Genomic DNA, 26,530 nt, shown 5'->3' on the forward strand with positions numbered 1-26,530 from the left:
ACACTTGAACAAAAATATTAGAGAAGCACACAGACAAACATCATACAGACAACAATCATTTATTACGGTCCAAGTATGTTTACTTTTGGCGTCTATGAGGCGCTCCCGCGGGTAGAGTTCAGAGGCAGACAACTGTTCCTTCACTTTACCGATGTCCTTGGGATGTACGTAATCGAACAGGCTCTGCCCAATTAACTCCGTCTAGGGAAGAAAATGTTCAAATGTGTCATGGTCTGGCTAATATTTTGCCAACAGTCTCAACATAATCAGCTCAATGGTTTATCATCAGGTAAATAAATCTAAATGAGTTTCTAAAACAGCCCTTAAACACCCCATAAAAATATAAATTGGAGTTTTGTGGCTTTTAGTCCATGACTGTTAGCTTTGAGATTATCTATGTGCCAGTGTACTCCCTAAAAGTGGACAAAAATCAACTTTTATCAGACACACAAATAAAAAATTTACAGTCTCTCTTACGGTAAAACAAAACCAAATATAATGACTACGTTTACATGGACACCAGAAGGAGTCTTTTGCGAGAAAGTGGCATTCATTTTTACATGCGCTGTATAAGCGGCGTACTCTTTACTCCTGTATACATGCAGCTTGGTCAGTAAGTAGCTTTCTTCACAGCAATGTAATTTCCCGCAATGTTTGTGTAAATGACAAACCTGGGATCAGAGGAAGACTTCGCTATTTTTTCATTTACATTTAGTCATTTAGCAGACGCTTTTATCCAAAGCGACTTAAAAATGAGGAACATAAGTCAACAATATCTGCAGTATCGCACTGCCAAGTTCTCACAGTGGCTGGAGTAATAAAGATGCTAGCGCAGAACAAAGAGTCGGATAGGGATATTTTTATTACTATTTTTATTTTTTAATCGAGCTGGGACATAGAGCTGGAGGAGTGAATTGAAAAGGGGGGCTGTTCTATTGGCTGTCCTGAAGGCCTGAGTCAAAGCCTCGAATTTGATACGGGCAGCTACTGGCAGCCAGTGGAGTGAAATCCAGAGTGGGATGACATGAGCCCTCTTTGGCTGATTGAAGACCAGATGCACTGCAGCGTTCTGGACCATCTGCAGTGACTTAATCGTGCTAGCAAGCAGACAGGCCAACAGGGCATAACAGTAGTCAAGTCTTGAAATGACCAGAGATTGGATCAGGAGCGATGTAGCATATTCAAACAGGAAAGGTCTGATATTCCTGATGTTGTAAAGCTTGAACCTGCAAGACCGGGCAGTTCTTAAGATGTTGGCAGTGTTAGGTTAGTTCACCCATAAATGAAAATTCTCTCATGATTTACTTACCTTTAAGCCATCCCAGATGTGTATGACTTTCCTTTTCAGCAGAACCCAAATGAACAATTTTATAAGCCCGTTTCAGCTCTGTTTGTCCATACAATGCAAGTAAATGGGTGCCATCAGGCTGCTGGCTATTTGACAGTCCAAAAGGCATATTTAGGCAGCATACAAGTAATCCACATGACTCCAGTCGATCAATGAATGTCTTCTGAAGCAAATTGATAGGTTTGTGTAAGAAACAAATTGATAATTAAAACGTTTTTAACTTTAAATTGTTGCTTCCGGCCAGCGCTGGATTGCTGTTTGAAATGACCTAACTCTCGCGTGATGTTCGTTCCTCTGTTGCAAAAAAAACGCACGCTTCCAACTTCTCATTGCGCTTAAGTCACGCGACAGTAACAAGATGTGTGGACTGCTGGCAGGAAGTGATATTTAAAAGTTAATAAATTATCTTTTTATTTTATCGAAATATTAATTATCAATTTATTTAATTACCGATTTTTTACATAAACGTATCGATTCGGTTCAGAAGACATTAATTGATCGACTGGAGTCGATTGGATTACTTTTATGCTGCCTAAATATGCCTTTTGGGCCATAAAATAGCCAGCAGCCAGATGGCCCCCGTTTACTTGCATTGTATGGACAAACAGAGCAGAAATGGGCTTATAAAAATCATCATTTCAGTTCTGCTGAAGAAGGAAAGTCATACACATCTGGGATGGCTTAAAGGTAAGTAAATCATGAGAGAATTTTCATTTTTGGGTGAACTAACCCTTTAAGCTGGTCATCCACCACCACTCCCAAGTTCCGGGCTGTCCTTGTTGTCTTTAGCGTAGTTGAGCCAAGATGAAAAGAGAGGTTGTGGTCAATAGACAAGTTGGCTGGGATCATGAGGAGTTCTGTCTTGGCAAAGTTGAGCCATAGGTGACGTTCCTTCATCCAGGCCGAGATCTGGGAGGCAGGCAGAAATACGAGCTGAGACGGTGGGGTCATCAGGCTGGAACAACAGGTAGAGCAGCGTATCATCTCCATATTCACCATTGCTTCACTTTATTTCCAGATATTCTGGTGTTGTTGCTGTGTTTGTTTCCTTAACTTTCCATCGTGACCTGCAGCGAAACTGCGCTGAAATACTGGCTCTCTCTCTAATGCAAAACTCTGGGATTCCTCCAATGTACTTGAGTGCATATACGCGGACATTAAGGACAGTCGTTATTTTACATTGGTGTGTATAAATGGGTATAGTTCATAGTGTATGTGATTTTCCCACTGTAATCCCAGAAATGTTGAATTCTTTCCGCTGTGTTGACATGTTGTTGGGCTCCAACCTATGACGTTTGTTATCCAGTCTGTTCTCGCACATGCACACTCCTCAGAAACCTGTTAGAACATTGCTCATGCGTTTACATGGCCATAACAGGCGTTGTTCTATGAAAGAAAACTAGGTGTGTTCAACCACTTTCACTTAATTCCTTAAATGGCGTAAGGACAATCAGAGTTCTCGTTTACATGACGGTTCAGAATGCCGCTTTGTGCAAAAACCCTGGAATAAACCATTTTCTTAAGTGCATGTAAACGTGGTCATTGATGACTCATCTTTCACTCACTCATTTTGTCCAATCAAATGGTCTCTAGATAAGCATTATCCCCCCCCTCCATTATCATTTACTTCTGACAAGCAATAGCAAGTGCCAAATAATGTTCATGGCTGTGAACTAAAGACTATTGGCTATTCAAAAAAAGGGATGAGCCCTTCGATACATCCCACCAAACTTCCTGTTTCAGTAGGAAACTCATCAACACAAGCAAAAAACTGTGCTAGTCAATCCATTTTATGGGGTTTTTACAATAATTCTATAGATAATAAATGAATAGCACTCAATTTACAAGAAAAACAATTCCTTAATTATAGTCAGTTCTCATACCCGACTGTAGTTAAGGATTTTTAAAACGGATTCTGAGACGAAGACTATTTTTCCACGGTCACAGCCAACCACAAAGAGAAATCCGTCGGCAGCCTGGACAAAAGAGGGGTCATTTTGGGTTGATGTTGGAAAATGTTACATTTCGCAATGGCAAACAGTCAAAACACACTGTTTAAACAAAATCTATTTTTGTAATCTCTTACACCCACATTTATCAATAATAGCTGTTCTACAACATTGTAGGATTTACCCTTAGGACAAGGTGTTTAAGCTCATCATCTGGGAGGAATGCAGGTTTGTAATTGGCTTCTGCAAAGGAACTGGTCGCACCTGAAAAAGAGTACTGCATTACACCACTTTAAGTTGAGCTGAAGGATTCAAGAACATCCATCACTGTATAACTTTGTTTTTCAAGCTTAATATTAGTCATAGACAAAATGTAAATTGTGAAGACATTCCTTTGACAGCCTTTTAGGTACCTTTGAGTGATTTGAGGTGCTGGACAGCCATTCGTAACACAGTGAGTTTGTCAAGCTTTCGAGCCATGGGGTTACAGGTGGGAATCATCGCTGCCAATTCGTCAATCAGGTTATTCATCTTATCTCGCCGTCGTTTCTCAATTTGACTGTGAGGTTCCCTAAAAGTCGACAATGTATTTAATGTCATAAGTTCCATTCATAAAGACTGATCAAACTGAACTCTACTGAGCTTAAGTTCATTAAATAACAAGCTACTTTAAAGTTGAGTGTGTAATTTCTGCGCCAACAAGCGAAATTGCAAGAATGCAGATTTCTTTCTTAAACGCTCCCCGTTTGCCATTGGTTGAGCAAACAGATAGTTCCGCCCTAAACTCAAATCATTGGTTGAGCCAATGTTGCTATACCAGGGCTGATCCATTTGTTTTGATAGCACCACAGAGCCAGTGTTTAAACCTTTCGGAAGAAATGTACACATTTTTTATTCTTAATACTTTAGTATCTTAACATAAAAAAAAATGTACACACTCAGCTTTAATGTACGAGTCTGCATGACTGTGAAAACGAATAATTGCCAAACAAAAAGTATAATTATCCTAATCAATAGTTAGATACAATAAGTACCTGACACACTTAATTTTTAAATGCAGGTCGTCTCCTTCCGATCTACAACAAATAATATTAAAAATAATTAAATAAAATCGTGATGATAAAAATAGTTAATAAAACCGGGAATCAAGATGCACAATTTTGTGTCATACTAACACATAAAGTATAACCAACTGTTGGTAACTGGTACAGTACCTGCCCTGATCGTCCTCCATATCATCATCTAGATTTGAAGCAGATTTATTTTCCCTGGAAACAAAGTGGTGAGATGATTAAAGTGACTCATGAAATGCTGCCGTGACTCGAAGATGACAGTACAGTATACACAGACCACGCACTACCCTTCTCAACGCATCTCGGCTCATTCAGAAAAGCAGGACATGGGGGGACAGGCAAAACATAAGGATACTAGTCATACTAGGCAGCAATAAAATCTCTTTATGATTTCACAAGTACATTTCAAACATTTATACTCGCACACCCACACACATACTCTTTCTAGACACAGATGTGGCCTACTCATTTGTAAATACACTTACAGGTCCATGCTGCCTTTCCTTTTCCTGGGCAGCTCCATGCCTGAGGCCATACCAGCGGCTGAAGAGGGGGTCATCAGACCAGACAGAGAGACAGAGAGGCCCTGGGGTTCTTCCTCTAGTGCATCTCCTGCCACTGGGGCAATAAATTGTGCCACTTTTTACTTAGGTTGTCCTCTTGGCATTGGGAATTGAGAAAAGTGATAAAACTAAAACTAATGATATTTCAGGATATCTGTCAGCTATAAACTGAAATCAGAAAAAAAAAAAGGGTGTATAACAGCACCATAGAAATAACGACTCATCAAACAAAAGTTGTCCAGTGATGCAACTTTACTGGTAATCAGTCATCAAGGGGTAAGTTGAGTCATGAAAGAATATGTGAACGATTTACATTTCAAATAAAAATATTTCAAATAAAATGAATAAAAGGATAAATGCAATAATGTAGTATTTGTTAACAGTTAACTACATTAGTTAACATGAAGTAACAATGAGCAAAACTTTAGCACTTAAAAATCTTGAGTAATATTAATTTAGAAAAAATACTAATACATCTTTAAATGCAAAAGTTTAAAATGCATTATTGACTAGCATGAACTAACAATGAACAATTGTATTTTTATAAATAAACATGAACCTAGATAAATAAATGCTTAAAAAAAACTTGCTCACTGTTAGTTCATGATACATACTTAATGCATTTACTATTGTTAACAAATAGAACCTTATGTTAACATAAAGAAAAGAAAAATGCAAATAATCTTCATACAGAAAAATTAGACAAAACTAAATGTAAAATCTATGTAAGGTTTTTCAAATGAACATGATCATTCTAAAAGTATACATAAATGTATTTATAATAGTATTACTGCATTTGAAGGCAAGTTTACAAGTACCGTTATTTAAGCCACTGACACAACTTACCCCAAAGCATCAGACACTTTCTACAGCTACCATACCATACCTTGATTTAATAATTCATAACTTATCTTTTATAATTTGCATGGATTCATATATATATATATATATATATATATATATATATATATATATATATATATATATACATACATATATACACACACACACACACACACACACACACACACGCACACACACGTATAATATCATGATATCATATTAGATCTGAATAAATTGGCTTTGATATAAAACTCATATTACCATGTAGAAAATGTATTTTGACACATTTTTATTTTTATTTTATTTTTTTTTACTTGTGTTCTTATGTAAACCTCTCAATTACAGACAGCTGTATATGATAGGCAATTTATATGTATGGTAACAAAACAAAAATTGTGCATTTTACTAGATTAAGTGGGCGACACGTCTTACTGACAGACACATTTTAATGTCACTGTAGTGAGGAGACAAACAGAAACAAGACAAAACACAACTTTAACTTGAGTGCGCTCCACTGTCCAACTATGTGCTATATAACTATGTGAAACCAGGACACTGTGGAATAGATTTCATAACAGACATCGAAAGAATAAGAACATCTGTAATTGACGCACAAACAATCAAAAGGATTTTGTTGTGAATTCAAAGTAATACTTTTTGACTGAGCGATGACTTAAATAATAAACGGGACAGGTCGTCACCAGGAAAAAAAAAAAAAACTTTAAGTGTAATCTTAAAACCCAGAAACCCAGTTTACAACTGGTTCTTAGAAACGTACATTGCAAAAGTCCACATAAAAAATTATTTGTCGCATTGAGGTTGGGCGACCATGAGCACAAAACAGGCAACCTAGTTTGATACCGCAAACTAACAACTTGCACCACTCTGTCCTTTTCTCCATACAGACAGTGAGGCAAACATGATTTTAATTTAAATGTACAGTCTACAGCTTCCTGTGAAAACAAAGCTTGATGAGCCTTTATGGCAAAATATTTACAGTGACCCCAAAAATATTTAGACATTGTCAAACTTAAAAGTATATTAAAGGAACAGTTCACCCAAAAATGAAAATTCTCTCATCATCTGACTTTCTTTCTTTTGCAGAACATAAATTATGATTTTTTTGAAGAATATCTCAGCTCTGTAGGTCCATACAATGCAAGTGAATGAGTGCCAAAATGTTGACACTCCAAAAGTAAATAAAGGCATCATAAAAGTAATCCACATGACTTCAGAAGTGATATGATAGGTGTGGGTGAGAAACAGATCAATATTTAAGTCCTTTTTTGCTTGAAATTGTTCTCGCTGCCCAGTAGGGGGCCGTATGCATGAAGAATGTGAATCACCAAAAACACAAGAAGAAGAATGTGAAAGTGATCTGTTTCCCACCCACACCTATCATATCGCTTCTGAAGACATTGATTTAACCACTGGAGTCTTCCAGATTACTTTTATGTTGATTTGTGATTTTTGGAGCTTCAAAATGTTGGCACCCATTGACTTGCATTGAATAGACCTACAGCTGAGAAATTCTTCTAAAAATCTTCATTTGAGTTCAGCAGATGAAAGAAAGTCATACACATCTGGGATGGCATAAGAGTGAGTAAATAATGAGAGAATTTTCATTTTTGGATGAACTATTCCTATATTTTATAGATAACAAAATATCAAATAAAGTGGCATCTGCAAACAAATTATGCTAGACCATTCCTTATGCCTAACTGCACTTTTCTAAGGCATTTTTCTTTCCAATTACTTTTAACCAACTGGTCTCAAGATAATTTTTAGTGGAAATTACATGAAGTCAGTTCTCAAGTTTGCACAGGTGCTCGTGCAGAGTAACCACAGGTGTAGTTCATCACATTAACTATGGACATGTTGATTCATAAAGTTTGACAAGACAGCATCAAAATATTTGTCTTAATTATGAACAATAGCCTATATATATTTTTTTTAATTTATTTTTTTTTATTTTATATATATATATATTTATATATATTGCTAGTAAAGTGTATTTGTGCTATTTGTCTTTAAAATAAATGCAAAGAAACGTAAAAAAATTTAACTGTCCAATTACTTTTTGGGGCCACTGTATTTCTATTTACAAAGCATATTTTACTGCCAGCCATAGACAGTCACTTTCATTAACAAACAGCTTTAGGAGCATCTACGTTTTATACAAAATATTAGCATAGCACAAGTACCCACAATTTTATTGTTTTTTTAACCGGTCCTTCTACCAGCAGGAGACAGAATTTAACCACATTAGCCATCTGTTACTGCCATTCAGCACTATATCCCATAATCCATTCACAAACTCGCCACGAGTAGAGCATCTTATTCATAAACAGGCTATCACAGAGCAGTCTGTTTTTCCGCCAGCTTCACCTGTTGCCTTCAGCCTCTAAGATCAACAGACACGCTCCACCTCATCTGGCCCTGAACTGCATGTCCTCGGACCGGCCATGTGTACACGTGCCGTGTGTGTGTTTGTGTGTATTGTGACACTGCCACGATGTTCAAGCGACAATGGAATGGGCCAGGCAAAACACTAGCTCACGTACCTGGCTCCTATATTTAACACAGCTCCGCAAGCTCAGTGACCTAAATAGTCGTTAACAGATCGGCAACAACCTGATTTTTAATCCCGTGCATGAGAGAAAGCCCATTTCACTGATTCACTATTTATACACTAGTGAGTGGGATTTTCTAATACTTCACTAAACACTGGACCATTCAAACACACTCTGATACAGGTTTAAATTAAACCACACCGAGTCATAAAGTGTAATGTGTATGCATGTGTAATTTATTTTTTTCAATTTATTTAACAAAAGAGGTACATGGGGGAACACGTGACGCCATGCGAGCAGCAGACGTGTGAATCACGAGCTCTGCGCACTTTGCTAGTTTTTTTAAAATTATTTTCATGTTATAATCCGGTGAGATTCAAAACACCCAATTACATATTTGCTCTTTCAGGTAAACATGACAAAGAAGTCAAAATCCTCAGACTCTGGAGACATTAAAAGACACTTACGTGCTCAAGCTTACACCCCCGGACAGGCCGCGATCTGGAGACTCGATTTGGAAGGCACGTCGGGAGAAGAAATTCAGTGTCAACTGTCCAACATCTCGGTGATGCTGACGAAGGTTGTTGCTAACTTGGAGGATCTCGCTGTAATACGTCGATCGATTACGGCGATGGAAACAAAATTGGTCACAAGAGTGGCAGAAAAAAGAGAAATGGATCGATTATCTAGAGTCATCGGAAAGGGAATTATCCGCTAATCCGCCCGTGTCCAAAACAGACCTGGAACACATTTTGGAAAAACTGGAATATCTTGAAAATATGAGCCGAACGAACAATATACGGATTGTTGGAATTCCTGAGCATGAAGAGGGCAGAGATATGGTGAAACTCCTGGACGAGCTCTTCCCGAGTCTGCTCGAAATAACAGGCCATAAACTGGAAATCGAGCGAGCTCACAGAGTTCCGGCTCATGGATCTGCTGAGGGAGACAGGCCCCGATCAATCCTGGCCAAATTTCTGAGATCATCTGATAAAAGATCTCGTGTTGCACCAGGCAAGGAGCAAAGGAAAGCTTTCTTGGAAGAATCACAATATTTTCTTGTTCCAGTACTTTGCGAATTCGACAAGAGAGAAACACGATCGGATCAAGGAATGTAAGAAATTTTTACATCAACGGAATATCGCTTTTGCATTGATGTTTCCGGCCAAACTGAGAATAGAAACAAAGGATGGTCGCAAAGTATTTACATGTCCAAAACAGGCACTCTCCTTCATGAATACATTGGAGTGAGTAAGCCATTTGATGTTTCTTATATTAGTGGTTTGACTCGCTGAACATACACTCGATTGTCTGAGGAAGCTGGGCGCCATTTTTTGTTTCTTTTTGCGTTGGCTCCACCTAGCGGCTGGAGTTTGTTTTGTGGAATGACACTTCCTTCAAGAAACTTTTGCATTGACGGAAGATCGTTTTTACACTGAAGTTCCCAGCCACTATGGATAACCGCAAAATATCTACATGCTCACATAAAAGACGTCTTTTATAAAGTTGACGGGCTGAGTAAGTCATGGTGTATTTTTTTTTTTTCATGGCCTCCGAGTGAGTTTGGCTCTTGATCATCCGAGGAACCGGGATGCCTGTTTTGTTTCTTTTTGTGCTGGTTCCGCCTAGGGGCTGGAGTTTGACTTGTGGAATAACACTACTCTGGGACAGTTGTGGATGAATCTGTTCGTTCTTTGTGCTTATGCCTCCTGTTGGCTGGAGTTTGTTTTTGTGGAATATTTTTAAGGGACATTAGAATGATTACATCATCTGCTGAACTCATAAACAGGTGGCTCACTGAACAATTGTTTGTCTGTTCGAGGAAACTGAACGGCTTTATATCAGCTGGAATTTGTTTTGTGGAGGAACAAACCTTCGAGACAGTTCTGTGAATGAATCTACATGTTCTTTGTGTTTATTCTGCCTGTTGGCTGGGGTCTGTTTTACAAAGTATCTTCTGATATGTAATTTTGCCTCACAAAATTTGTATAGAAGCACCGGACTTGAACAATCCGTTGGCAAAGTTGTTGTGGGGGCTCTCGTAGGCGAACATGGACTCTTTGAATTTAGAGGGATGGACGCCGGTTGGCGCTGTCGTGCGTGGGGTTAATGAGCACGTTTTTCTTTTTTCTGTTTGTTTTGTTCGGGGGGAAGTTCGGGGTTTGATTGTTGCACTTATGGGGAATGTGGTCTTTATAATCTTGTTTTTGACACACAATTTATTTTTTTTATTATATCAATATGTCAAATGTTAATATGAGTGTGCTATCTCTCTCCACATGGAATGTGAATGGGTTGGGGCACCCTATAAAAAGAAGGAAGGTTATTTCTTTTCTTAAAAGTAAGAAATATGATATAGGGACTATACATTTTTTTCATCAGTCCATAAGATTTATTCTAGAATAGATTTTTTGTATTTTTTATATCTAAGTCCCTCATTTCATCTATTGTTGATTGCTCAATTGGAAATATCTTAATCTCAGATCACGTCCTGGTGAGTTTAGAGGTGTTGCCACATACGGAGAAAAAGAATCATATAGTTGGCGCTTTAATGTATCCCTTTTGCAAAACCCTGATTTCCAAACAAACGTTAAAGACTGAAATCAGTGTTTATATGGAGACCAACTGGTCCTCAGTATCTTCTGTGGGCGTTGCTTGGGAGGCACTTAAGGTGGTTCTTAGGGGTTGGATCATACAGTATGACTCATTCACCAAAAAATCTAAAGCCAGAGAACTCGTGGAGTTGGAAGAGAATATTAAAAGTGCCGAAGCAGAGTTGAAGCGCAGAATGTCATCTGATGCCCTCAGAGAATTTACTCGATTAAAATACAGATATAATGCTATTTTGTCGCGGAAAGTGGAGTTTTGGTTGAACCATTAGAACTCCCAAAATTGACGATTGAGCAAAAAAATTATCTTGATTCTGAGATAACCTTGGAGGAACTTGAAGAGGTAATTAAGGCCTTACCTACAGGCAAGGCCAGATGTTTTGCCACTGAATTTTTTATATCTTATGCTACAGAACTGGCTCCACTTTTGTTAGAAGTTTATATGGAATCATTAAAGAATGGAAAGCTTCCGCCAACCATGACACAAGCCCGGATCAGTCTGATTCTTAAAAAGGACAAAGATCCAAGCAAGTGTAAAAGTTACTGTCCAATTTCCCTGATTCAGCCAGACGTTAAAATTGTCAAAAATTTTGGCTAACCAGTTAAGTAAAGTTAAGACGTCTCTTATACATATAGATCAGGTGGAGTTTATTCGGGGCCGTAGCTCTTCTGATAACATTAGGCATTTCATTAATATTATGTGGTCAGTAGCGAATGATCAGTCTCCGGTCGCTGCCATCTCACTTGACGCTGAAAAGGCATTTGATATGGTAGAATGTGATTATCTTTTTAAGATTTTGGAAATGTATGGGTTCAGGAGTACATTTATTGGTTGGATTAAGTTACTTTATAGACACCCCTGTAGCAGCGGTACAAACAAATGGATTAATTTCAGATTATTTTACTCTGGATAGGGGCACTCGGCAGGGTTGACCTCATTCCCCATTATTGTTCTGTCCTGCCCTGGAAAAATAGCAGCCGTGATAACAAAGGAGGATGATTTTCCAGGGGTGATGGCGGAAGGTGTGGCGCATAAGCTTCTGCTTTACGCAGATAATATTTTATTATTGGTCTCTGACCCCACTAGATCTGTGCCTTGCCTCCATAGAATTATTAATTCCTTCTCCAAGCTCTCAGGATACAAAGTCAATTGGTCTAAATCTGAAGCTTTGGCTCTGACAGCATACTGCCCGGTAATGGCTTTTCAGCCGGGCGCCTTCCAGTGGCCCAAACAGGGCATTAAGTATTTGGGTATTTTATTCCCAGCAAATTTGTCTGATTTAGTTAGAGTTCATTTTGACCTGTTAATAAAAAGGTTTTCGAGCGATGTGGACAGGTGGGCTTCATTACATTTATCGATGATTGGGAAGGTTAATGTTATTAAAATGAATTGTATTGTATTCTCTACTACAGTCACTCCCTATAGATGTCCCCCTCTCTATTTCAAGCAATTTGATAGCATAGCGAAGTCCTTTATTTGGAATGGTAAGCGTCCCAGACTACATCTCAACAAACTGCATAGGCCGTTTGACAAAGGTGGGCTAGGCCTACCCAAGATTTTGTTTTATTATTATGCGTTTGGTCTCAGGCATTTGGCTCATTGGTCGCTTCCACCTGCAAGAGCTTTTTCCTGGTTTTCTACTGAACAGGAAGTCCTTGCCCCTATTTTGCCACTGCAAAGCCTTTCTATCAAACTAACCGGAGAAGTTAAATCACACCCCGTTATTTCACATTTGCAAGTGATTTGGACAAGAGTGGCCAGATTATTTAATTCGGACATTTATTTAAATGTTGCCTCAAGCATATGGCTGAACCCCAAATGATGTATCAACAAGTCCCCTTTCTGCTGATCAGAGTGGATCGTGAGGGGGGTTGCTACACTTGGCGATCTGTATGAGAGTGGAGTGTTGAGATCTTTTGAGAATTTGGGTCATCATTTTGGGATTCCCATTCCCAGATCTTTTATAGGTATTTACAACTGTGCCACATGCTCTGTACTGTTTTTGGGAGTAGCACACACCCCCCTAAGGCAGCAGGTGCTTTGGGAGAGGTGATTGCTGCTTTTGGAAAAGGTCATGTTTACATCAGGCATCGAAGGTGTATTGCTCCCTACTAATTCAGAGTCTGGGGGATGGAGCTTTAACTTCTCTCAAGAGATTATGGGAGAAAGATATGAATTTGGTATTGGAGGATGGAGTGTGGACTAAGATTCTGAAAAATTTCAAGTCTGTATCTAGAGATGCAAGGGTTCGCCTTATGCAATTTAAGATTTTACACAGATTTTATTGGACCCCCTCTAGATTATATAGGCTTGGTCTTAAAGGAACACCCACCTGCTGGCAATGCCAATCAGAAGTTGGAGACACTACCCATGTATTTTGGAGGTGTGTTAAGATCCAAAATTTTTGGTTAAAGGTTCAGAATTATTTGTGTGATGTTTTGAACGTTCAAATTTTGCTTTGTCCCAGACTCTGTATTTTGGATGATGGGGCGGTCATGAATTTGGGGGATAATCACATAAATTGTGTTCTGACCAGTCTCATGATCGGCAGGCAAGTCATTTTAAGGGGTTGGAAGTCAAGTGGAGCACCCTTTTTTCAGAGTGGTGTGTGGAAATGGGGAGGGTAGCTGCATTTGAGGAAGTGGTAAGTAGAAGGCTGGGGTTTAGGGACTTATTTGTTAAAAAATGGGGCAAATATTTAGTTTTTTGGGGGACTCTCAGGGAGGGGATGTGGAGAGTGTAGTTTAGTTTAATCATGTATGTTTATTATTATTCTATTTTATTTTTATATATATATATTTTTGGATTGTGTGTGTATGTGTTATTATGTGGGACCACAGGGGTGTTCGTTGGGGGTCAGGGTGGGATTGTATTAGTGGGGTTTAAATGTAAAATGTTGATTCTTCATATATGTGTTGAGTTTTTCTCTGTCATATGTATATGAATCAATAAAAATGTTAATTACAAAAAAAAAAAAAAAAAAGAGATACATGAAAAGGGTCATTCAAATGTCCATATGGAAATCTGGAATTCACAATCTGATTTAAACCTAGAAATGAAGTTACTTAATTACCATAATTCATAATTAAAAAAGCAAAAATTCAATTAGAATCAGTAGTATTAAATTAGAACATTTCAAATTAGAAGCATTTCCTTAAGTGGATTCAGATTTTGATGTGAAAATTAATATTGATGTGAGAAATTTTAATTACAGCACTACATTTGAGCAACCACCGTGACTCTTGTTATCTAGTTTAAAATGTCATTAAAAGCAATAGACACGCACAATAATAAACTGAAGACAAAAACTACATAAACAACAATGCTTGCACTACTCTCATGATGGAAAAAAATAGCGTGTCATAAGGTGACCCAATTAATCACCATACTTTGAGCAGTTACCATGGAGCTGTATGAGATACATGCCTAAACTGAATTTAATTACGTCAAACATTGTGCAAGAAACGTGACAAACGTATGTGAAAGTAGGTCAGCGATTCCACTGAATTGAATAGTGAATTGAATTTTGGCACGCTTTTGGCACCACACCTTGGTAGTATTTTAGTAGACCTATGTTCCATCAACCTCTTTCAGGTGTTCAAAAAAACCTAGATTAAATGTTCAGTTGACAAATGTTCATCACAGCAAGGTTGCCCCAATATGTTCAATAGATGTGAGTGAAGAATTGGCTATTGTAAAACAAGTCTCTTATAATTTGTGACATTAAAGATTCATACAATACACTATTGTGTTTACATTTCAGCTATAATGTTTATGCTTGTTTGTAAGTTGAAAAGTGTAAACACTGTGTCTATCTAAACATTGCTGTTGGTCTGTCTGACCAATGGCAGATGTGGGGCTTGTTCAGGAAACCTGTTTGAAAACAATCACTAAGTACACTGATCAGATTATGCTTAATAAGCCAACAATGTGTAAGGTCATATAAATACTTTAGACAGGTTTCCTTTATCGGGGTAAGGTCCTAAACGCTGTAAGCGAAAACAGATCGACACATGTAGGTCTGTGCCAATTACTCCAATTTTGTGCTGAATCTAAACACCTTACATTCTTACTGATTATCCTATGCAAGTGTTGTATGCATAATCGTTTAAGTTTTGACATCAGAAGCAGAGAATAACCAGATGATTTCATATCTCATGCAAAAGCAAATTTCTTAAATTTTTTTTTTTTTTTAAATAAGCTGATTTTTGATAGTTTTCAGTGTATTGCTGTGCATTTAAACACACTAATTGATTTTCTTATTCTTGTCTGTGTTGTAGCTCTTGAATGACCAACCTGGTCTCACAGTGAAAACGTGACAAATACATTTTTGCAAAACTTGTTACACGTCTCCAGGTACAATTCCCTGCAGCTTCCAGGAGAAATGAACACTAGAGGTGCTACAACTGTGTGCTTTATTCACTTTCAAACAAATCATGACTTTGATGGCTGATTATGACTTTATAAATACATATTTTAAAAAAATGTTGTCATGTTCACGTAAATTTCATGAGATCAGGCTGGGAATGACACTTCTCTTTTAAACAGAAAAGCTAATGTTCAGCAACTGATAAAAATGGTACAGTGTTTGGGGGGTTTTATTTCCCCCTTGGCCGTTTTCATCCTTTGGGGGTCCAACTGACAGATCAATCAAGAGAATGCTTATGATTATTCTGATAATTGGGTCATTTGCGGTAATAATTCTGACAACTGATTGATAAAAATCTGTACCTTTAAAAAAAAAATTAATTATGGCTCCCAAGTCCCAACATAATTTAAAATGAATCACAACATTCAGGTTACAACTGCCACTCTCGTTTTTGATATATTATATATAATATATATATATTTTAATTTAATTATTATTATTATTTGCTGTATCAGCATCAAATTCAGATAACAAACCAGCTAGTTCATGTCAGACCAATCCAAGCTATGCACCATATCACGCTATATTTGGACTCGTGACCATTAAAGCAATTGTCTCAATCGGGAGCATCTGCTGTTTATTTTTATTCTGTTCTGTGTGTGATTCATGAAGTTACAAGCGAAATGTGAAAGAAGATATCTGTTTACAACTTACAACCTCTAAAATCTTTTTTCTCCTGGCCTTTACTTGATATTAATTTAATATACGAGTCAAATCGTTGTATTCTACTCACGAACTTTCAAATCTGCACGATGATTTGACGGTATGTTATAACAGTATGTTCAGTAAATTATCATATTTCATAAGTTATGGAAACGGAATACTTCTAATTTGTCAGCAAATTAAAAAACACTTGGTTATATTGCCTATATGCATTATAAAATCTTTAAAACAACACCCATTTTGTGTTATTCAGGCGAGTAGTTATTAATTAATTTGACGATTTCTTTTTCAGCACAGAACATCAAAAGTATGCAAAACTATTTATGTATTATTATTTAAGCGACTCAAAAGCAAGCATACAGTAATTTCCTCATTTATTTTCTACCTGCAATGCAGGCAACATGTATCATAAATATGTACCTACATTTCCACATGTTCACATACTTTGAACTCATCTTTGATGCTACAACAATTTAATAAATGATTTTGAATCTAGAAATTACATTGCTTGCATTGCTTTTGTTTATTTATGAAACACATAGTTAGCATTTTGGCTGTGTACTGACAGAACGACACAGACACACCAACACAGAACTATAAATGCAAATCAACGCATTGGCCACTATGTGGATCCTAAGTCGTAGGTTTGACGCAGAAGTATAATTGAGCCTTTAGGGTGAGGGTGGGGGTGGGGGTGGGGTTAGGGTCTCTGCTGCTTGCCAGGAACAAACAGAGGCACCTTTGTACAATGGGCACATTGAGGCAACAGGAAACTGTCTCTTCAACAAGATAGGAAGTCAAAGTGTATATCTGATGTAGAGAAAGTATTTTTAAGTTTCACTTGGTTATTTGTGCTGTGATATTACAACCATTTTTAGATCGATAGCAGAACAATCATTCTTAACTTCTCCAATGGTAAATATTAATTTCTGGTATTTAAAAAAAAAAAAAAAGCTGTAAAGTTCCTTGAAAATTAGACCTTTTACTGACACTCTGATTCAATTTAACAAACAACCTCCTCTAAAACATAACCTTCAAATCATGGGAGCCTCTTTCTGTGACCATGACAAAGTATTTACTGTACGTAACATACAAGAGGCTATACCTTTCTTGGCGCACAATAAATTACCCATTAAGACTACAGTCTAAAGTGCTTAGATAAACAGATCTCCCTAAAACCTTCCTTAAAGGGTTAGTTAACCCAAAAATGAAAATTCTCTCATCATTTACTCACCCTCATGCCATCCCCGGTGTGTATGACTTTCATTCTTTAGCAGAACACATTTGAAGAAAAATAGAAAAATATCCTAACTCAGTAGGTCCTTAAAATGCAAGTCGATGGTGATCAGACCTTCGAAGCTCCAAAAAGAACAGACAGTCAAAATAAACGTCATCTATACAAATTCACTGGTTAAATTAATGTCTTCTAAAGCGATACGACCACTTTTGGTGTGAAAAAGATCAATATTTAAATACTATTGAACTATAAATCATTGCCTCCGGTCAGCAGCAGTATGCGCATGTGACGTAAACGCTTTGGCATGTTCACGCGAGTACTGACGCACTTTCGAAACACCCGGAAGAGCAACACTGTTTAAAACCGAGTAGGAAGAACGCTGAACAGAAGCTTCGTTGGTTTTGGTTTAGCTCTGTATTTGTATCTGTTTGTTTACTCACAATGGTGCGTTTGTGTGCTTATCCTGAATGACCACGTTTACATGCACTTAAGAAAACAGTTTATTCCAGGGTTTTAGCAGAAAGCGACGTTCTGAAACGTCATGTAAACAAGAACGCTGATTTCCTTACACTGTTTAAGGGATTAAGAGAAAGCGGTTTAACACACCTAGGTGTCTTTCGGAGAACGTGGCTTAATGTTGCCATGTAAACACATAAGTGCCGTTCTGATGGGTGTTTGAAGAGTGCGCGTGCGTGGAACAGACCGGGATAACAAACATCATAGGATGGAGCCCAACAACATGCCAACACAGCAGAAAGAATTCAATATTTCTGGGAGTACAGAGGAAAGATCACATATACTGTAAACTATACCCATTTATACACAACAATGTAAAATAGTGACTGTCCCTAACGTCCGCATATATGCACTGATACATTGGGGGAATCCTGGAGTTTTATGAGGGAAACCCCACCACTGCATTGCAATTCAGCAGCAGGTCGGGATAGTAAGTGAAGGAAACAAACATAGCAACAACTGGGATATCTGGAAATAGAGCGAATCAACAGAGAGTAAAATAGTGAAGTCTTCCTTGGATGCCATGTGTGTTATTTCCACAAACGTAGCAGGGAAATGATGATGCTGCGGTGAAAGCTGCTTACTGACGGAGCCACATGTATACGGGAGTAAAGAGTACAGCGCTTATACAGTGCATGTAAACGGGAATGCTGTTTTCTCGTAATAGCCTGCTTTCTTACAATAAGCCGCTTTCTGGTGTCCATGTGACCATAGTCAATCTCTCAACCAATATGACATCCGTAACATACCAACGCAAATTCATCACAGGAGAGGCCACGTGAACTCAGCGCTCTCGTGAATACGTATACCGCTGCTGACCGGAAGCGATGGTTTACAGTTAAAAAGTACTTAAATATTGATCTTTTTCGCAACACAGGTGATAGTAGAAGTAAAATAGCTTGGGATCAGGTGCAGCAACCTGTCATGCAACACATTTCCTCTACTGTACATATGCTTCTATAGATAGACCGTAGCTAATCAAAGTGCTGCTTAAAATACACACCTGTGCAGAAGCGTGGCAATATAAATCCCATTTCTGCTGACCTACATTTAATCAAATCTTCTCCTCTAACTTTACGGCCTTCGTTTTCCTCACGAATGTGAGTAAATAAAGCCTGTGGACTCCTATAAAAAAATGTATGTCTTCAGTTCATGGAACTAAAGCATCTGTTGAAACATCCTTTAAAAGATGCATTATTACGATGTGAGAGTAATGATTAAACTTATGTTGACATATGTTTAATAAACATACAGAGCATAAACACATGCTGCTTCAAGATGTATACAAATCATTAATTAGGCCTACAGTAGTTCAATTTGAATTACCCTGTCCTGAAACAGTCTGTAATTGCAAAACACGACAAAATAGCAGAATAATAACAATAAAATAATAACAGAACAGCCAAGCCAAGGAATATTTTTGATGAAATTTCTCATTTCAAGATGGCTAAACTTTTAAATATTTTTATTTCATTTTATTGCGATGAAAGTTGTTTTTTTATTCTATGCAAAGAATATCTTTAAGTTTGGTAAAAAAAAAAAAATGAAAACAATTTTTTTTTTAAGTTTTGCTTGACAAGGCTTTTAACCAAGCACTACAGATTTAGTTAACTTAGGACACTTTAAATAATAAAATCATATTGTTCTAACTTCTATGTATATTTTTCTAAAGTATCATATTGTTTATAATTAATGCCAGCAAGTGTATTTTATTTGTCGTCTATGCCAGAATATATCGAATAGCCCTATAAAAGTTATATAAATTTATTGACCCGAAAAAACTTTAAAATCACAGAAATGACTGGAATCTGTAACTCAAAAGGCCAGTTACTTAAGAGACATACTTTCCAGATGAGACCCTAAATTCCAGTCACGTTTTTCAGTGCAAGGGAGGGGGAGGAGAGAGTGTCTGTCACGAGACAAGCCAAACTGACAGCAGATTTAGGTTACACATTTTAACAAGAATAAAGAGCACAATTGTGCTCTTACGATGGCCAGCTTCACTTCTACAGATGTTTATAGCCTGGTTGTGCAAAGGTTTACTGATTGAGTTAGGCTGAAGAGAGAAAGCAGCGCCTGAGGAAGAGAAGGGCAATACAGCCATGGCTTACAAGTGTGTCGAGTTTGACCTACATATTACACAACCGTCACGTTACAAGGTTCCAAGCACGCTCTGAAATCAGACTAGATCAGGCATCGCTATGACCTCACAATGCAAATGATGCCGATTGATGTCACAATGCACAGTTTCACTCATTAAAGAGGAGACTGAATCCAGTATGGGAAGGCATTTGTACTAGATTTGTTCAATTTGTGTTGGTTTTGTCGCCAAATCTAAGACAGACGAATTTTGATTACCAAATATATCTGTGCAACACACTTAATTAAGTAAAGAGAAGTATGGCATAAACTTTAAGAAGCAGTGATAAAATCAGTTTGAAATCAGTCACTATGCGGAGATGTGACTTGGAAGTCTGGAAAACTGTAAATTCTTATGAATCCGTTCCAGAACTTTGTTTACCATTTCTCTTGGACAAATGTCAATGAAACATCACTGCAATAAATAGCCTACATGTAATGAAGAAATATTACAGTAATAATAATAAAAAATTAAAGGTATTTGTCCAAAGCATGACACCATTATTACATTTTCCCTGTGCCCTTTAATGCAGTGGTTCTCAAACTTTTTGACTCCAAAGCCCCCCATTGTCTGAGAAAATATTCAAAGTCCCCCCACGTAGGCTATTAGATACTTATATTATAAGATATTTCCTTAAAACTTTGCGATTCCAGAAATGTCTAGAACTGTATATTCTTCATAAAAAGCAAACTGTCGAAGGGAGTAGTGGTAAAAGACGCTGGCTACCACCCCTGGGGTTCGCTAGTTCGCCAGTTTGAATCCCAGGGTGTGCTGAGTGACTCCAGCCAGGTCTACTAAGCAACCAAATTGGCCCGGTTGCTAGGGAGGGTAGAGTCACATGAGGTAACCTCCTCGTGATCGCTATAATGTGGTTCATTCTCGGTGGGGCACGTGGTGAGTTGAACGTGGATGCCGCGGTGGATGGTGTGAAGCCTCCACATGTGCTACGTCTCTGTGGCAACGCACTCAACAAGCTAAATGATAAGATGCGCGGGTTGACGGTCTCAGACGCGGAGGCAGCTGGGATTCGTCCTCCGCCACCCGGACTGAGGCGAATCACTACATGATCACAAGAACTTAAAAGCGCATTGGGAATTGGGCAATCCAAATTGGGTGAAAAAGGGAAAAACAAAAAAATAAATTATAATAATCTATCATATTTTAAATCATTTTAAGAGATCTTGAGGCCCCCCTGGAAGTGTGCTGAGGCCCCCTAGTGGGTCCCGACCCCCTGGTTGAGAACCACTGCTTTAATGTATAAACCACACAAATTCGTATGTATACAAATGTAAAAAAAAATGGATTGCATACTTTTTATTTATTTATTTATTTTTTTGCTATTTTCTGGATACGAGTCCGACCCGTACAAAGACGTATGAACTTTAAGAATCTTGTTCCTTGGTACATAAATGTTTGATTTAAAAAAAAAAAAATGGCAAAACGAAGATCAATTTCCTTCAACTATAAAATGCAGTAAAAGAATCACCACAAGCAAGTAAACAAGCACAATGGAAACATCAAATCGGATAGCCACATTTTGCTGAATGTGACGGCAGCCAATCTGCCTCGAAAATAACTACATCGCAACATTCTTGATTTAATGAACATGCTTCTCGGTCACAATAAGAGCTTAAAAGACATCTCGATGCAGCGTTATAGCGTAAACAGCACCAAACGTGCCAGCGTTGCGCGTGTAGTTTGTTCAGAGCGCTCGTCCAGTGCGCCTCTACTCGGTTTGCCCGACTTCGCTCTACTGAACTACTGACCTAGTTTCGCTGCGAACGCGAAGTGTGCAAACCAATCAGCGGGGAACACCGAGAGCTCCCCTCTCCTCCACCCGGCGAACAGCGCGATCTACACCAACTCTCTCCGCTTAAAGCGTACATCATGTACAAGCGGATCCGTCTTTATGTATTTAAACAGCGAGTTACCTGTCTTTTCCCCCGTCGCTCCGTCACCGCCGCCAGCCGCTGTATTCCTCGCAGACATGGCTGGAGCCGGTACTCCGGGGCCCAGGTCTCCGATGCTGCATGAGGAGAAGGAAGACGGTGGTAGATATTTGTAAAGGGGGGAGAGAAAGAGGTGAGGGGAGGGGGAGGGGGGCAGAGAGGCCGGTATAATTGATTTAATATTTTATTTCTTTACAACTAAGAGAATTGGCAGGGAGGGCCGAGCATGAAAACGTGCAGGGAGAGGACACGATGATATCAGAACAGCGGTTGAAATCCGGGAAAACGCGGAAGACGACGATGCAGAATCCCCTCCTACCATCATCAACACCAACGCCTTCTCTTGTGTCCCTCACGTTACTAACCGAGTAAGTCACGCGATATGTTATGCAAGCTGAGAAAAATGCGGTCACGGGCGAGATGTCACCAGTATGCAGTACTGAACCGAACGAGTGACGGAACAGTCAAGGCAATAATGTTTCATCTTTTCATCTTAGCAACCATGTAGTTAGACTGTATCGTATTAGAAAGAGAAGGCGCATCGTACGTTTTCTAGATCATTCGGTTCTTGCGCCATGGTATTTGTATTTAGACTTGAGGTTGTTTATTTTTTTAATTTATTTATCTTAGTGATTTCTGTTATTTTATAAGGCATTATATTAGCTGAGTCACGTAAGTAACATTCTTTGATGATTATTTTTGGGTAAGTTAATAAACTTGATAAATGATATTTGTGTAAACGTTTGATAATTATTATAATTTTTTTAGCTTATTATTATTAATTAGCTCATAAGCATATAAAGAAATGCACTAAAGAATTGTAACTATGCTATGTATTTAAAAACAGTCTAGACTGTATCGTATATATCAAAATTTGAAGTTGGATTGATTCAGGTTTGGCTTATTATCTATTTTAATACTTAAATGATTAATTAACAATATTTGTGAGAAAATATAACATACAAATGTATCAAAATCTAAAATATTGAAACATATTTGTGCATTTAATGTGGTAGGCCTACATTATGTAGTTATAAAAAAAGAATACAAATAAATAAATAACCAAAACAGCACCGACAATGAGCTTTAAAAGTGCCAATACATTTTTGCAGGCTTGACATAAATGGTTTCTTCTATAGCAAAGATATTTTGTCACCAACTCTCAGTATGGTCATGCACAGTGTACAAATGAAACACCTTTTTACACTTTTTTTGTTTTAGACCTAGCAAAGAAGTATTTGATTAGATTAGATTAGAGGCAATAGTACAGATAAATAAGTTTGTCAATCACTTTCTCATTCATTATACAGGCTAAACGGCTTAATAAGTAAAATAATACCATACAATAATAACGTTTTTTTAAAATAACAAGAGTGCACATTGTTCTGTAAAACTGCCTTGTGATATTGCGTCACAACATGCAGTCTTGATTTTTTAAATGTTATTATTAATATGTAATTATTGTTACAATGTCACTTATTATTACTATACTAACCCTACTTTATATTTTTTACTATCTCTCTGTGTGTTTGTTTGTTTTTCAATTAATTCTGTCTTATTTTCTGGCTATGAGGAACTACTGTATATCTGACAGTAAGTTTTGTTTTCTGTCTAGTATCAAAATAAAGACTAAAGTTCTCAAAGTAGCATGATTTCTTGTTGTCATATTGACTTGTGAATTAAATTTTCTGAACTTAATGTTTAGCTAAACAAGGTTACTGAAATAAAAAAGTAAATAATAGTTTCATTTACTTGCTACATATAGTGGCTTACTTGCATGTTTAGGTATCCCTCCATTCTGAACGCATAAAAAACAAACAAAAAAAAAAACAGTTTATTTTTGTAGATGCTGCATTGTTTTCTTAAACAACAGTCTTTGGTTGAGACCACAACTGTCACACCATTAGTAGGCCTACTGTTGCTGCACACTTGAACGACTGAAAGTCAGACCTCAGACGAGCAGCTTTTGTCTTCATTCAATATACAGTAGCAGGGGCCAGTGGACAAAATGATCGGTTTTATAACGCACCGTTGATCCTGTATATGCTCAGGTAGATAGGCCTACATATACTGCAGCTGCAACAAAATTACATATAGAAATAAAAAAATCCGCCCCAGAAATCTCATTATTCTTATTCTTATTATGATTATTAATAATTAATTATGCAATAATCATGAAAAAACAGGAAAGTTAATGGAAAAGTCATGAAAATGCATTGGTAAAAAAGTGTGGGAACCCTGAAATTGAGGTGTGTATATTTTGTAAATCATTGACATAATTGTTACAGCTACATAGAACATTAGCTAAAAATAAGGAAACGGGTTTAATTGAGTACTACCAGCAGTTGCAAAATAAGTAGGCCTAATGCATCTATTTAATTCTTTAAAAAAAAATCCGGTAACACTAGTATTTATTCAGCATGTACACCAAAAGTCTGATAATGATAGAAAAAGTGATCATTAAAAAATTCAGTAACTTTTTTGGTTTGTCATCTTGGACTTAACAGTGACACCTAGCAGCGTGGATGCAGCAGCAGTGTCATTCAAACACAATAGTGTTCAGTTACAGATGCCTTTGTAGAAATTCACTATTCACATTAATAATGATTAATTGAATCAATGAATAAAATTGTCCAATAACATGGTGGTTACTGAAATAAATCGAGTTGCATTTGACTGTGCTCATATGATCCTTCTAACATGACAGCCCCCAGGGGACCCTCTGACGAATATAACCGCTTTTATAAGGTTACTGATATGACTAGATTCTTTATCTCATGTAAGTGATCATGATTTTATACATATGTTTCAAAATTACAATTCATTTCTTTAGGAGTAAACCTTTTTAAGGAGGAAAAAATTACTGAGTGCACTTTTAAATATAGGGAATAGATAATGCATATCTCATTAATTGTTATGATGATAGGCAACTCCACTTCTAGCCAAGGGGAAAGGCTGGAAGAATCATAAAAGCCCTTTAATTTCAGGGGTACAGGAAATGCCCTTTCACCATTTTTGCTGAGAAATACAGAATATAACATGGATGCACTCAAAATATACAGTACACCTTTTCAGTGTGTATTCTCTGTGTACTCTACCAGTTGAGCAGCTGGAGTCCTCAAGATGCTCTGAAATGAATGTCCCATTAAAAACCTGATAGTTTCCAGCACAGAAAGCTAAACTATAACTGAACTTAGACACAAGAAGCTGTTGAAACTACACTTTTAATGCCCTGCAAATGCATATTTACACAAGAAAAGTTTTAAATGTGACCAATTTTTGTCTGTTTGGACATGGTGTAAAGCACTTGTTAATCAGAGATCATAGTTCTAAACTGGTCTAAATCTGGCAGCTTTGGCAAAGTGTTTGTTTGTTACAAAATTTTTAGTCAATGCTTGAGAAAGGTTTTCTTGCCTCACAGCACATAGCGCTGGTAATAGTTTCTGCACACCATTAGATGTCACTGTAATCCTTAAAAATGGACAATCCCTGAAACATGAATACCATGGAACAGGGTTTCCTTTGGTCATATGTATATAGAAAAAAAAGTGTGTTCACTTGAAGAAATTACAGTGCTGTTTCCAAATCATTCTACATTTTGCGAACAATGCAAGAAGCTAAACGAACACATGATTTGATGAAAAGTGCAGTATGAACTGAATGTGCAGTAGCCAAACTAGAAAACGCAGGGTCCCAAACAACCCCCGACTCCCCACTCCCCTCCCCTTCCCTTTAAGTCTGTACTGTTAAACCAACACCCACAGTGTAGAGTTCACTCCTGCAGACCAACACTTTAATATTGATGACTTTACCTATGTCCTGTTATTTTTGATAAAGATTCCATATATTGTCATTTGCTTGAGGCATACATTTCTTCAATATCTGCTCATTTTGGTTGGAAAATTAAATAGTAAATCAAAGTTTCTGGCAGTTATGCATGACACGTCAGGGGCTTTGCTTTGAATGCCATTGCTTCAGTGAGGCAGGTCCAGATTTGATTCATGCCATTACTATTGAGAGACAAACAACAAGCATCAGTGAAACACAGCCTGAGAACCTAGCGCAACACCACACAGAATACCAATACATTTTTTAGACCTCAAGATCTGAATTTTTAAAGACCACTGCATTTTTGATGATTATTACATAAAACAGACATTCATGAGAAAAAGTGCACTTCTTCACTAACAAAAAGAAATTGAACCTCTCACTGTTTACAGAGTGAATAAGGACTTTTGAGCATGGGCTACAGTGCAGTGGCACACACAATTTGAACCTTTATGTCAGTGTTTGGTTGTTGATGTTGATGCGTTTGACCCGAATGAACCCCTGAAACTGTTTCTCAGGATAAGGTTTAGCCTGGGACTAGAGGACGCAGAGTTCTGTTACACCTGCTCATATCATACAACATTGAGCCTGAGATACTTGACTTTGCCATCAATCTTTAATGAACTCTGCTAGTCACTCTTTTCGCCCTATTCTCATAGGAGCCAAAGAGGGAGGGGTTGGAAAACAGGTGGGTAGGATCTTCTCCTGATCTTGTTATCTTACAGCATCACTTTCTGTATGCTGATGGGACCGTCGGAGTTTCCATTACTTCTACATTCACAATGCTGACACCCTGAACTGAAAACACA

At 37.6% G+C, this 26,530-nt stretch overlaps 1 protein-coding gene across 1 annotated transcript in view; it reads right to left on the reverse strand.

Annotated features, from left to right (window-relative positions):
• Positions 1-23,527, reverse strand: part of bmal2 (basic helix-loop-helix ARNT like 2) — a 35,321-nt gene extending 11,794 nt beyond the window's left edge. Inside the window, exons 1-8 of the mRNA XM_051656805.1 lie at positions 21,876-23,527; positions 4,856-4,988; positions 4,512-4,565; positions 4,332-4,373; positions 3,711-3,868; positions 3,482-3,561; positions 3,232-3,324; positions 84-201 (exon numbers count right to left, since the gene is read on the reverse strand). Coding sequence (XP_051512765.1) covers positions 84-201; positions 3,232-3,324; positions 3,482-3,561; positions 3,711-3,868; positions 4,332-4,373; positions 4,512-4,565; positions 4,856-4,988; positions 21,876-21,933 — 736 coding nt within the window. The 5' untranslated portion in view covers positions 21,934-23,527. The remainder of the gene's footprint in view (positions 1-83; positions 202-3,231; positions 3,325-3,481; positions 3,562-3,710; positions 3,869-4,331; positions 4,374-4,511; positions 4,566-4,855; positions 4,989-21,875) is intronic.
• Positions 23,528-26,530: the final 3,003 nt, after the last annotated feature.

The sequence above is a fragment of the Myxocyprinus asiaticus genome, chromosome 26 (genome assembly GCF_019703515.2).
Source record: "Myxocyprinus asiaticus isolate MX2 ecotype Aquarium Trade chromosome 26, UBuf_Myxa_2, whole genome shotgun sequence".
NCBI classification, from domain to species: Eukaryota; Metazoa; Chordata; class Actinopteri; order Cypriniformes; family Catostomidae; genus Myxocyprinus; species Myxocyprinus asiaticus.